Source organism: Protopterus annectens, chromosome 1.part1, assembly GCF_019279795.1.
Source record: "Protopterus annectens isolate FY-2018-M chromosome 1.part1, PAN1.0, whole genome shotgun sequence".
Taxonomy (NCBI): domain Eukaryota; kingdom Metazoa; phylum Chordata; order Ceratodontiformes; family Protopteridae; genus Protopterus; species Protopterus annectens.
The window spans coordinates 770007121-770021855 of record NC_056726.1 but is presented as its reverse complement, the minus strand read 5'-3'; the positions used below and the strand labels follow the sequence as shown (position 1 = coordinate 770021855).

At 39.4% G+C, this 14735-nt stretch overlaps 1 protein-coding gene across 1 annotated transcript in view; it reads right to left on the bottom strand.

The window, feature by feature from the left end:
- Positions 1-14735, bottom strand: part of KIAA1328 (KIAA1328 ortholog) — a 1446094-nt gene that overhangs the window by 1390148 nt on the left and 41211 nt on the right. The window contains exon 2 of the mRNA XM_044087278.1: positions 9426-9568. Within this exon, the coding sequence (XP_043943213.1) occupies positions 9426-9568 (143 nt within the window). The remainder of the gene's footprint in view (positions 1-9425; positions 9569-14735) is intronic.

The window sequence follows — 14735 nt, the reverse complement described above, 5'->3', positions numbered from 1 at the left end:
AATTGTTCTATTGATGGTATCAGTTTTTTGGATGTTTATGTAGAGAAATATAGCATAGGCAAGATTAGCACAAGAATGCACAGAAAGACCTGCCATGCAAACAAATTATTAAGCAGAGATAGTATGCATCCCAATTTTATATTCAGAAATGTAGCACAAAACCAGTTCCTAAGGGCATCAGAATTAAGTGTAAAAACCGAAGAATACGAGAAACAACTAATTTTGACAGGGAAAGAATTATCAGATAGAGGCTATGATAACAGAATGGTAACTAAAAACATGGAAGAAGTGATGAGTAAAAGAGAGAATAAGGCTAAACCATACTTCTCAAAACAATTAGTGAATGGGAAAGAGAAAGTGACTCACAAGAATGTAAGGATGTGTTTAAATTATTCAAGAGATGTTGGGCTGTACACTAATATTATAAATGAACATTGGAATATATTAACATCAGATTGTAAAATGAAAGAATTAGTAGGTACAAAACCACAATTTAGCTTTAAAAATAAGAAGAATTTAAAAAGAAGGCTCTGTATTGACAGAGAACTGAAAGGTAGAGAAAATGAAAAGGGTACTAGACCATGCGCCAAGTGCAATTTTTGTAGTTTTATTTGCAATGATTCACAATTTAAACACCCTGACACAGGGGAGACGTTCTATCTACGAACCTATGTGAAATGTGATACAGCACATGTAGTATATCTGGCTATTTGCCAGGCATGTCACAAATTTTATGTAGGGAAAACAGATCGTCTATTAAAAGATAGGATAAGAGAACATCTATATCACATTAAGAAAAGGAGTAGTTTTAATGCACTAGCGAAGCATGTGTCAGTTACTAATGTACAACATATTTTTAAATTTGTAGTCTTATGTAGAACATTCACTGATATAAGAGGGGGTGATATAAAAGCAAGGACTGACGAAAAAGAAGCTGAATGGATTATTAGGTTAAGGGCTAGTTTAGGGCATGGATTGAATGATTCCATTCCTATAAGACCAATTTTAAAAAGGAGATCATCGAACAGGTGAATGTTGAATTTTTTAGAATTTTAAGTATGTTTTTAACATTTACTTTTTTATACTATATAAGTTTTAGAATGTGCAAGAGTGGATTAAGAAAGTAACACTTGGAATGTGTATATATGCCTTTAAAAATGGTTAATTCGAGTCATGTGACTGATTTTAAGTGTTATACAAGGTGTGTGTATTTTTAATGATCGTTACACACCTGAAGAAGCTGTTTGTGAAAGCGCTTGTGTACCAATAAATTGTGTTGCAGCCGAGTGGAATTCAGATCTTTCTTTTTGTTGTTGGAGAATTTCAAGTATACATTATTCTAAGCTGAAGTTGCTGTTTTGGAGTATTTTTTACTAAGCTGAAGCTGCTGTTTTGAAGCCTCACCTTTGCAGTTCATGGACTTTGTGTTTACTTTGTGGATACTTTGGAATACTTTTATGCAAAGGTGCCTGTAACATTGGGTGGTTTGCATCATATCCAGGAATGTATTCAAAATAGATAGGTCCAGTATTGGCCTCCAGGCCTTGTCCTTTCTGGGTACCAAGAACAGTCTTGAGTAAAATCCCTGTCCCTGGCTCTTGCTCTGGTACTTGTTAGATGGCCCACATGTCCATGAGGGATGAGACTTGTTTTTGTGCCTCTGCCCATTGATTTTTTGGCAGATCTGGCCAGCTGTTTGCCTTTGGCAGGGTATGAAAATGGAACTTGTAGCCTTGTGACACTGTCCTGGGTTATAATGTGCCAATTTTGAGAAAAAAGTGCTAATATTCCTCCTAAGGGTGCTGCCAGGAGATAAGTGCTTGGTGCAGGCAGGGGGAAGTCATTGGAACTGTTTCCTGTATGGTTGTGATTTGTCTTCTCCAACTTTGGAGGTAGAAACCCCCCATTGCTTTGACCGATATGAACCTTGCGCCTGGGATCTGCCCCTTTGAGGTCTGTCTGACACAGGAAAGGACTAATTCTTTGTTGGCCAGTGTTTACTAAACCTAGGTGGCTGTACTTGTAAAAAATCTTTGACTGTTTGCATAGGTTTAGCTTTGCCCTCCATTTTCTTTAACACCTCTTCTGCCTTAACACCAAACAAAGTATCATGCTGAAAAGAGGCATCTAATAATTTAACTTATCAGGCAGATTTTGTTCCTTTAACCAAGCATACCTCCTAATTACAGAACCTGTAACTGCGGCCCTGCAGGAGGCCTCTAAAGAATCAAAACCACATTGCAAAGTATGCTTTCCAACTTGTTCAGCTGCATGCAATAAATCCTGCATTTCCTTGTTTTCTGCACATTCAGAGTTTAACAACATTTTCTGTTTAAGCAATGCCATGGCATGTTGCTGATATTTCAGCATATGAAACTGACAGTTTAAGGCCCTTATAGCCAAGGTAGCAGATGTGTAAACCTTTTTGCCCCATCTATCAAATGCCCTAGAATCTCTGTCAGAGGGGGTAGGGTTTTTTGCAGCGGAAGCCTTAACTCCTTTGGGATCCTGAGAAATAGTTTCTGGGTCTGCAGCACAGATTTTAAAATGGAATTTATGAGAGTCAGGAACCCTGTAATATCTGTCAGGCTTAACAGGAGCTGGAGGTAAGGAGTCAGGGGTAAGACTAGACTCCAAAAACACATTGTCTACAATATCTAACACAGGTGGGATGGCTAGTGGCTTGTGTTGAGGTAGTAAAAGGAAATCCCTGAGCCTCTTTTTAGATTCTGAAAAATCTTGGCTCTCCCAGTGGAAATGCTCCCTCATGGTATGTAAGGTTTCCCCCAAAAGAATAGTCCTTTGGAGGAGAAGCTGAAGGTATAGATTCTTCAGCATCAGAACCCTCATAGGGGGGAAGAGAATATTCCTGATCAGAAGAGGAATCAGAAGAAATGGAAGCCTGATCTGAAGATTCACAGTCAGTCTCTTGCCTAGGCCTCTTATCAGGAGGGGGATGGGAACCCCTGATCAAGGTAATCAAGTCTTCGGCCATTTTGAGCACCTGTTGTTTGGGCATAGAGGCCTGGCCATGTGGCTCTTGAGTTTGTTTCATTGCTTTAGAAGGTGCTTTAGTCTTTGACTTTGAAGCTGAAGTCGGTTTGATGTAAAGATGTTTAGGTCTGAATACACCCTCAGAAGCCGGTGCCTGCTCAGCGGCTCCGGACCCATCTGAAGGGATAATATCCGAGGCTCCAATACCTTGAGTTTTGAGCAGCATGGCCGACTCCACGTGGGAGTCGGTAGCGGCCTGCGACTCTAAAGTAGCGGGCATCAGGGGCTGCGAAAGCGCCTCACTGAGAACCGGCGACTGGCTTAGGAGAAGCTTTGTTGTTGGTTTTGGGCCTCAGTTGTCTATCTCTCTCCTTTTCTTTGTGTTTTTTGTGAACTCCGGTAGTCGGATGGCTATCCGACGACATTTCTGGATAAACCGGTGTCAAAAATAGTTTAAAGCAAAATCATACCGACGCTTAATAGTGCGTTGGTTAAATCTAGCACAAAACCGACAACCAGAGACGTTGTGATCAGAGCCTAGGCAAGGAATACAGTAAGAATGAAAATCCTTATGAGGTATTTGCTTTCCACAAGAAATACAATTATTTACTTTTTCTAACATAAGTCTGGAGCAAGAAAAAAGTTTCCTCAACAGGTTACTTAGCTTTATTGAAGACTTCAGATCTGAAACTCGAACACGAAAATCTCAGGAGTTGGCCGACCGGCACTTGCGAACTGCTTCTGCTTCGGGCACTGCGTGGCAAGAAAAACTAAAGAAAATGGCGTCTGCTGCTTCTTTTATACCCCTGATGACCTGACATCAGGGAAGGGGTGACAGCGGCCAACGCAGGACCCAGGACTTTGGAATTCAGGCCGACTGAGGGCAACCTGCCAGCAGGATTACCCAAATGTAATGACTGCAACAATGAAACACGAAGAACATCTGACAGATGATGTACTTCACTGTGGCCTAGAGTCTCTCCTCAGTGTCATTTGGGGAGATGGGGAATTCAGCCAAGAAGATACTGGTTCAACTGTGAACCTGGGAGAGAGAGTTTGAGGAGACTTGGTCAATATTGACACACTGCTCAGAGTGCTTTATTTTATGATCCAAAGACTTTGGATAAGAGGTCTTTTGTATTTGTGTGGAGGCTCTGAAGAAGCTGTGGTCAACATTGAAGCCCTAGGAGAATGGGTGGAAGGTAAGACTCTTTAGTCTCTGATAAAGGTTTTGTTGGTTTACTGGCTGTCTAAGCCCAAGGAAGAAGATGGAGGCAGCATCCCTTTCAGGACCAACTTGTTACATCTGTCAGACAATGCTCTAGAGTTAAACCCTGCACAAAATGGAGCAGTTGATGTTAATATGTGCTGCTCCTAGGCAATAAACTCACTCCCTGTGAGCATCAGAATTAGAAGTTTTGAGCCCACAGGAAGTGCACTTTTTAAATTCCATTGGTTTTTCAGCCACAGCTAAAGGAAAAAAAAAAAGAAGTACAAAACTAGCGCATTTTACTAGTACCAACAATGGCACGTTAGAAAGTTACCAGACAGTAGAAGAAAAGGAAGGAAGGTAGTCTAACTGAAGACCAAATTGAAAAACTAGACTAAAAGTAGAGGAAGGACTAAAGAAGGAAGTTAAGACTTTTCAAAATAGGTATTACTCACCAATCAGTAAAATAGGTCAAAATTAGCACTTTTAGCAGGATCCGCATCCATGTGAGATGGCAGTAAAAGTGATCTGAGGTATTGCTAGTTGACTGGAGCATCATGGGTAGAAAGAGAAGCTCAAGAGTTGGATCTGAAAAGTCTAGTGCATATCTCTAATTCGGATATTGTACCCTTGCGATGAGGACGATTGGAAAATACATCATTAGATGCAACCCTAATGATGCCCTCCCTCACCAGTACTTCTTCAGGCTGCCCTCTCTCTAAAACAGTATAAAACATTGTTCTTCCTTCTTGGTAAGTTCTGACATATAGTCTGAAGGGAAATGTTATGTTCCCAGGCCTTAGCAGCCAAAGAAAGAGTTGTGCCAGAGGGACCAGGAGAGATGGCTGATGGTCTGAGAGCTGTGGAAATACCTCAGTACAATCATCATCTCTAGACTGCAGAAAAGGAGGAGACAGCCTATATTCTTCAAAAACCTCATTAGAAAATCTCCTTTCCTGCTGAGGTGAGAGGTCATCGAAGTGGAGTTTGACAACATGATCATAGATGCTAAATCTCTGAGGCACTTGTTTTCAAAGAAACATTTTAAGGAATTTAACCTCGTAGTTTTAGGAGTAAAAGAAGGGAAAATTTGACAGGACCTAACTTCGTGTTGTGCTCTGAGAACAAGTACACAAATATGGGTGTCCTTATAGAGGATTTATCTACCGGAAGAACATTTGCCATTTCTAACCTACATAAGAATTTTTTTTTATATAACTTTTACACAGAAAAAGTTAGGCTCCCCAATGGGTACACTTATCTGACCAAAACTGTCGCTAAAACCAACTGCCAATACTCATGCCACCAAACTGACAAGTAGTCTACATAAATAATACAGATGACAAGACAATTATCTACCCCGGGGAACTACCACATTGAGTATACACCCCTAAGAGTTGACCCAGTTCAGGATTTGGGAACTTATGGGAACAGTGACCAAATGTTTGACCAACATGTGTCTATTGTTGGAAGAAAGTCCTTCGATACTGCACAGCTTATAAACAAAGAAATTGTGCCTAGATCTAAGGATGCCACTGTCCCACTTTACTCAGCCCTCATTAGGCCAGTCATTGAATATAATGCTCCCTTTAGCATGCATCTGTCCAGAAACATGCAACAACTGGAACACCCACAAAGATACCTTACTAAAATGGATAAAAGACAAACATAATCTAAATGGACTGACTCAAGCCCCTGTTACTATACTCAATATCCTACAGATTGTTAATAGGTGACCTGTGCCTGGCATTCAAGGCATCCTCTGACCAATTATAGATTGATTCGCTGCACATCAGCAAGTCAAATACCATCAGAAATACTTTGACTAGGGATCTAAACCTCTTCTGCAACATCAACAGAATGGTTGGCGGAACAGGGGTAATTCGCAGAGGACAGTGGTGCTGTGGAACAGACTCCTCATGCACATAAGACAAAGTTCATCCCTAGCCATATTGAAGCACAACTTAGATCTCCTCGAAGGAAACAGAAAACATAACAGAGGACTGTCCCCTGTACTAGTAATGGACAAAAGCAGTTCTTAAATGCTTTATCCCAAGCATGGGGTCTCCTCAAATTATGTATGGTATGGTCCCAGTTATTCCCATTACGGGTAATGCATATGGTTTTTTGACCAAGGGAAGGGCAAGACAATCTATAACCAAATGGGATAAGTTATTTAAAGCACAAAAAGGGAAACTGGCTATGCTCAAAATGGTCTGGAAGGGCAGCTAGCCTAGTACTTACCTATGAGCCCACGAAAGTTCTGAATTTTGGCACACCCTCACACGCCTCTTATACCAGCACATTCTCCTATGTTAAGGGCAAATGTACAATGAGTGAGTAATAAGCCCAAAGTTTTGTAGATTAGTTTGACTTCCCAATATCCTTGGCAGGATATGTCCCATATACTTATGGTTACTACAACAGTGATCTAATGAAGACCATAGAAAAAAAAAATCATTGGCAGCTTGTCCCACTTCACTAAAACGGCTTTGGAGGGGTATACTTGTACTTTTGTGAAGGAAAAGAGAAAATGACAGGCCTGCTTTTCTACATTAACAAAAGTAACAACTGACATGTTTCATTCAATATCCTATTTCAACGGACACAATGAGTAAAGTGGCACAAAATTTAAGGGATCCGGCTTTGGTACGATAAGAATTGTCACAACAGGTTCTATTATCAGCAGGTAGAAAATGGACTGTTCAGTAGAGTAACTCTTATCTTTCACAAATTATTACCATTCTCAAACAAAAGACTAAACAGCAAAATGAGCAAGGAAGCTGTAAATACAACTGGTAGAAACACTAATTACCAACATGCAACCCAAAGGAATTAGAAAGATGGCATAAAGGAATCAGGTGCCATCACCATGTGAAAGTCACTCTATATATAGAGAGAATACTGAAGTTACATTTAAGACAGAGAGAGGTACACTTTCAAATTTTTAAGATCAATCAACATCTCAGTCTTTATTCACATGTCTGCATGCCTATAGACACATTGCAATATCAAAATAAACATCACATGAAAGATTATGACAACACAATAAAAAAGGTAAACCTAAAGGGTGAATTCAATATAGAGCAATTAAAAAGAACCAAAAAAAAATGGGGGATGGTATAATGGTTAAGATGTTTGACTCACAGACACAAGGTACAGTGTTTGATTCTCACCTTTGGGAGATAAATCGGCTAGGCTTAGAATGTCCATTAAGGAAGCTAGCCTAGTAATTAACTATGAACCTATGAAAATACAATGGAAGCGGTACATCTTTAAACACTTTCAGAAGCAGTGCACAAAATTACACCAAGAGCTGCCAAAGCAGATGCAAGATAATAGCTCTTAAGTGTGCCACTGTATTAAACAGCTATCATAGAAAACTCTTGGTACTTAAATAGTGATGGTGTGTGTGTGTGTGTGTGTGTGTGTAGGGGGGGGTAAATTGGAAACTTTTAGAAGGCATAAAGTCTGTGGCTCACCAGCAGGGAAATTCAGCTTTTAACTGCTTATTCAGGCCATTTTGTGGTACTAACTTCTGTGACTGAAGTATGCTTACTTAGGTGTCACTGCAGCTGAGGAGTTATCCTGGTAAGGTGGGAAATACAGATGCATGTGTGTTGAGAGTGCAAGGAAAACTGTTTCCTACCAAATAAAAAGCCACAAGACAAACAGGTGGCAAGTCCTGCAAGTCACTGCACAGGAGCACTTAATTAATAATTTACCCTGCTTGGGGCCTGATTAAGCAGCACAGTGTTAACAGTTACTGCTGTATGATTAATGTGGATTTCTAAATGCAGGGAAGGGTGACTAGAGTAAAATGGCTCACAATGGCCATATGCAAAGTGAAACAATTACATAAACTCTCATTTTGTCTGCTGTTCAAAGTGACAAGCTTTATATGCTCCAACATCAGAAGAAGCAGTCAACAATGGAAGCAGCCGAATGGGTCCCCAAGATTTACTCAATTAGAAAACTGGATTCCTGGAGTCTGGTGATCCTTCACGCATAAACTGCTTTATAAGGTTCAAATAGCACAGGTATTATAACAGCCATGTCTTTCTTGGGATTTGGGTTAACAGGGCTTTCTTGCAATACTCTACCTAAAGCTGGGTGAAGTAGCTTGCAGGCTATGGGGTACAGACCTCCCAGCAGGGAGGAAGAAATGCTGAGTGAAATACCCCTGTAGAGGCAGCGAGTGTCGTAATGTCCAGATCTTTTGTGGTGAGCCCAATAGGGTGCTCGGTCCTTGGTAGAGTTCAGTCCTTTTGCAAAGGTGGTCCCTCTATACACACCGAGTGTGTGGTGTTGTCCAGTTGAGTCAGGCCAAGGCTGCCAGTTTGGAAGCCTGCCCTACTGGAAGGCAGCACCCAGAGGTGACCTAGAGTTGACCTAGAGTAAGCCAGACCACAGACTCAGGTGGGTCGCTTGCCCTCTACCTCCAATCTCAAAAAATACAAATGCTGGTGAGCAGTATGGCGATCACAATAATCTCAGTTAGGTCACAGAAATCTCATTAGTCTCAGTAAAATGACTAAACAAAAAGACGAAGACAAGGAACAAGACGACAGAATCTCTTTAGTAGTCCATCAATTTTATTCGAGCCATCAAAGCGCAGTTCCAGACATGCAAATTTCTGTCTTCAGTACAGCTTAGGAGGAATGTTAGACTATTTCCAATTGTAACACAACAAGGCCTACACAAAAGAAGAATGCCTAGTTTAACAGGTCTGCATTAAAATGGGGAGAAAACAAACTATGCATAGCAATAGAGTCTTCAAACTACAAAAAAGTCAAAATATTGCAGAAAAAATATTTAAGTAGGTAAGGGATATAATATGAATATAGAAGGTGAAGGGGCAAGACAAAGTATGAATAGATTCATAGGTGAATACTACACTAATTGCCCTGAAGGGCCACTGTACGCCTAAATCAATAACCCAAGGTCAGACCAAAACCTTTTACCTTGTGTCTGTGAGGTGAAGACTTTAACCATTATGCCAAACAGATCCATGAATGAGGTAAAGAATATAGGATTTACAGAACACATTTTTTTTCCAAGAAGATGGAAACCTAAAGTGGAAAGATTCAATACCACATCGAAAAGATACAATACAGTACTGGTTGCCCAGGAAGTGATCCTTCATATCAAACTAATATCACTGCAGTTCACTGTCAACATAAAACTTAAGTAGAAGAAAATATTAAACAACAAAGGATATCTTCCCTCTCTTTAACAATCAGCATGTTCTGCTCTTCCAGCTGTCTGATCTTCTTCTCAAAAGATTCCTGCTCCGCTTTCAACTTCTCCTTGGTTTCCTCCTTCTCTTCACTCACTCTGTAACCATCAGAGGATAAAAAATCCCTTTGAATTATTTAGAAACTCTTAGTTCTAAAAGACAGCACAAGACATTTTTCAACAGTTCACAGTTATGTAAATGAAAGATGATCAAACAAACAGCATTAACGCCATTCTTTACACAAGGTTTTAAGCTTCAGAAACTAAAATTGCTTTCAAACTACACTGAAAAAGGCCTATTGTGATACCATTACCTTATTGCCCCATTTTACCAAGCTTGATTTAACAGTGCACTTGTTTTTTTCCTTTATCAGAATATTCCCATTTCAAGTACCCATTGGAATACAGGAATGGAATGTCACTAATCTTTGCAAATACCTTCCACTAACTGCTCCAACAAGTGATCAGGGTAAACAGCATTTTGTTCTGATACTGCTCTCATCTACTGTAGCACTCCAGAGGAGATCAATCTAATCTACTCAAGCTATGCTCTATGTAATGTAGACATGTCTAGCAAGAACTAAAACAAATTAAACATGCAAGGGAATTCGCAAAGATAGGCAGCATTTCTTTCACATTAAACATCCGATAAAAACAAATGACAGCACTGAAAAGGCCAGCCTAGTGAGACCACGGATGCTATTGCTTAGAAAAAGCTAGCACACCTAAGAAATATGTATTTTCAGTGCAACATATAATGTAAATACACATCAGTGTTACTAATAAAGACAACTAGATAACAAGCTTAGGCCAAAGGTGCAGAATCACCAACATCTTTACTTGCACCAAATCAGTCCTCCAGACCTGCTAATCACAAGCCACTGAAACAGCACAGGAATATCTGTTGATAGATCATGGTGATATGTCAGGTACTGGTCGCTTCACTTTACATGAAATGCCCACCCTCTTCAGTTCTTAAAAATAACATCCAAGATCATGTCTGAAACTCTTCCAGAAAGGATAGAGAGAATTGCAAGACTTCTGACTACATATATGAGGAAAAGCAATCAGACCTACAAGTGTTTATCAGCATTTAAATGCAAGAATAATGCAATACGAACAGTTCTGTTTACTCACCTTCTAAAACTTTATAATGCAATATGAAAAGTTCTGTTTGATCACCTTCTAAAACTTTATTTAGGTCAATTAAATATACTTCACTATAGCAAAGCCTAAGGAATTACCTCCAATATTTTATATCAGATTTTACATACACACACACACACACACACACACACACACATATATATATATATATATATATATATATATATATATATATGTATGTATATATATAGTTCCCCTTCAAAACATCTAAAACCCAAAACATCTAAAATCCATAATATCGAATTTCATAACATCTAAAATGTTGTTGTTGTGTCTTTCGGCTTTTCCCGGTTAGGGGTCGCCACAACGGAACTCCGTTCCGCTAATGACTGGTAGTTGATTTTTACGTGCCGAGTTACCAGCCCTGACGCACAACCTTCAACGAAGGTACGCCCATTCACGCATGTCTCCATGCAGAAGACGCTCTAGCTGAGAATCGAACCGGACACGTCTTACTGTGAGGCGACAACGCTACCGCAGCACCACGTATAATATGTAATAGTGTATCATCAAACGTGTAAATGTTATAGTTTAATCTGTTAATCTTGTGGTATCACTATGAAATGTTGTAGCTTTTTATTTCTATAGTTGTTTATAGTGCAGGAATTTATACTATTTATATAGTGTTTATTTTGCCACCCTATGTGTTTTTTAGGCCATACAGGTAAGTGATATAGACATGTGCACATTCTTTATGGTGATTGTGATACAGCGGCGTTAGGAAATTAACCTTTTCCCATTGTAGTGCGATCTCGGAGTTGGTCTACTTAATTTACAGGGGGTGTGGGGGCCACATGGGGGGTGCAGGGGGGCTTGCCCCCTGCAGAAACGTAGTAAAAGTGTGTTTGTTAGTTTGGTGTTGTTATATGTGGAGGGATGTTATTTTCATGTGATTTATAGTGTTCGATGTTGTGATGCACATTTTCGATGTTATGGGTTTTAGATGTTCTGGTTTCAATGTTATGATTTTAGATGTTTTGAAGGGGAACCATATGTGTATATATATGTGTATATATATATATATATATATATATATATATATATATATATATATATATATATACACACACACACACACACATGTATACACAAACAAACTCACATACATATAGGGCTTTCTATCAATCTATTAACAGCACTTTCCCCAAATGCTGTCCAGTCGACGGGAAGAGAGCAAAATAAGTTTCACCAACACTGGAGTTTTCTTTTTTCTCCACTGTTGTTTGATCTCAGAGTAGTTATATTTAAGTTTGGGGGGGTGTCCACCTACATGGGTAGTGTAGCGGGGCTCGTCTTCTCTGCAAAACTACTTAAGTCTGAGGTTTGGTGAAACTTGTTTTGCCCTTTTCCTGTTGATCAGACATCATCTTGATGGAAGTGCTGTCAATGGATCCACATGTATCCCGTTATACAGGTCTTGTACATCAGGTGCATAAAAAGCAGATATTAGGACATGACCAGGAAAAACTAGCATTATTTTCAAATGTGTATCTATAATACACTGCTTAGTATTGTTGTAGACAACCTGTACAAGAAGCTGAAAAGTTCCAAAAATAAATTTTTGAGAACATAAAAGATGCTGCCTATGTTTGAAAATGGTCAGATAGGATCATTGCTTCACCCCATCACCAAATACAAATAAATAAATGCATAAGTTAGTATATTGCCAATAAGCACTTCTGAGGATTTTTAAATACTAGATTTTACAGCTAATAAAAAATAATTTGGTCAGAGGATAATAGCTGTTTGGCTCAACTAATCTATCCCAGTTCTCTACAACTGTATCTGCTTAGGAATACTGTATTTAATTCTACTACACCCTTCAACCAGAGCACCTTTATATGTTCTCTTTTACATGCAATCAACTAACATCCAACACATCTGTGTTTATCTCCCACTTACAATGAAATATTATGGGTCAAAAGTGAGCTCTCACAGTTCAAGCTTTTTGTTTTTTTAATGCAGCAAAAAAGGAAAGATTTGGAAGCTGCATTTACCTGTAATAGTAGAAGTTCAAATTCCTCACTGCTGCAGTAGACCTTGGACTAAACAAGTTGTGTCCTGCCTAGGAAAACAACTGGCCAGCTTCAAAATGCCATTGAAGACAAGGCTCCTATATAATGTGCCATGACAATTCCTGGAATGGGTTTACCATCGTGAGAACAAAAAACAATAATGGAGGACCACCACCTGGAAACTGTTTAAACACAGGGTGCCCCTTTTTTTCTCCCTTAATATCAAATAAATGGCTGATCATTTCTGAAGGGCTTAGTTCTACCAAAAATGGTGCCAGAGCTGCCTGTGCATGTCTAGAGTACACAGAATCGGTTCTCTCTTATTTTTAGACTTTGGGTAGAAAACTGTGAGATTGATGGCTTGATTCAAAGTAAACCGTGAAACCACTCTTGGCATGAAAGTGAAGTTTATTCTTTGACTCTACCCCAGTGGCATATCAGAGTTCACCTACCATGAGAGCCTGCAACTCAGACACTCTTCCTGCAATGTCAGATTAATGGTGAGTACAGTTTTCAAAGTAACAAACCTTGACTGGCAGGTACAAAGGTGAAGATGAATTTCTCCAACACACACTTGAGATACCAAGGAGGAGCAACCTGTTTACAAGGTTCTCACAGGTGTAAAGCACCTTTCAGAAACTACTTCACAACAGAGAAGAGGAGAATCCATGGTTAGACATGTTAAAATGGGCAAGATGAACCTTTATCAAAGAAAGTAACTTACAGAAATATTTGAGTACCAGTAGTACAAAATCCTGATGGTTATTGGTTAGACTCCAACAAGAAAATTATTTCCACTAAGTAACAAAGAATGTTCTAGTAGTAGGCTTTCTAGTCTTTTTAGTACCGACTGCAGGGAAGGGTTGATAAAATGGTTATGGTATTTATCACACAGACACAAGGTACAGGGTATGATTCTCACCTTTGAGGGAAACTGGCTAGGCTTTAAATGGCCCACATGGGCAGCTAGCCTATTACTAAACTATGAACCTTCACGCCCTCATGAAATAACTGCCCAAAAGATTTTAAAATTGAATCATCCAGACAGTAAGTTTAAGTTGATTGATACTGGGATGTATCAAGCTCTCCCCCTCTTTTATGTGAATAGATTCTGTCTGTGAGGAACCTTGTGGTAATTATACTTGGCCAATTCCCTAAGTAGGGAAAATCCAATGTTGCCTGAGCCAAAAAGAGATTTCTACAATTACTTCTGGGGTATCCTTTTGAATCTTCAGAATTATCCAGGATATCAATGGAACTGGTGAAAATGGATAAAAAGGAATGAAAATGCACCTATCTTTCAAGCTTGCCTGCAACAAACCCTGGAACAAAACATGATTAATTTGTTTTCAAAAAACAGGCAAATTGACCTATCTGAGGTGTTCTTGACAAATGAATCACTTCCTACAAGACCCCCTCATTCAATTTCCACTCATGAAGGTTGTCTTTGTCCTGTTCAGCTTGTCAACCACTAAATTTTGCTCTGACAGAATATAGTATGTTTGGAGTGTTAAAGAATTCCTAAGAAGCAATTCCCAAACTTTTACTGCCAGCCTACATAAGGGCGCAACCTTGTACTCCCTGCTTGTCTACATGTCACATGACTGTGGCATTGTCTGTAATCACTTGAAGAGGTCCTGGGGACCAAAGGCGATGGAAATAGTTCAAGGCATGGATTACAGCCAACACCTCTCAAGTTGATGTGCTTTAGTCTATCTGAAGGATTTCACAGGCCTTGCAATTTTACCCTTCTGGAAACGGTTAACCCAAGCAAAATCTGATGTATCTGTGGTAGAAGATTGGTGTGGAGTCTGAGGAGAAAAAGAAGACCTGGGTTCAGCTGAAATTCTTGTCTTCACCAATGCAGTTACCTTTTTATAAAGCCCAACAATGGAATTTGATACTCCAAAGAATGCTGGGTCCATGTGTTTTTTTTTTTTTTTTTTTTTTAGACATCTCCGTGTCTTTCTCATGTGTAATTTGGCAAGAGGAATCATACAAGCCATTAAGTCTATGATCCTGAGGGATTATCTTGCAGAAGCCTGAGACCGACTGGTTCAGGAAAAATTCCAGATGAATATCTATCTTGTGTTGTGCTAAAAAGGCCCTTT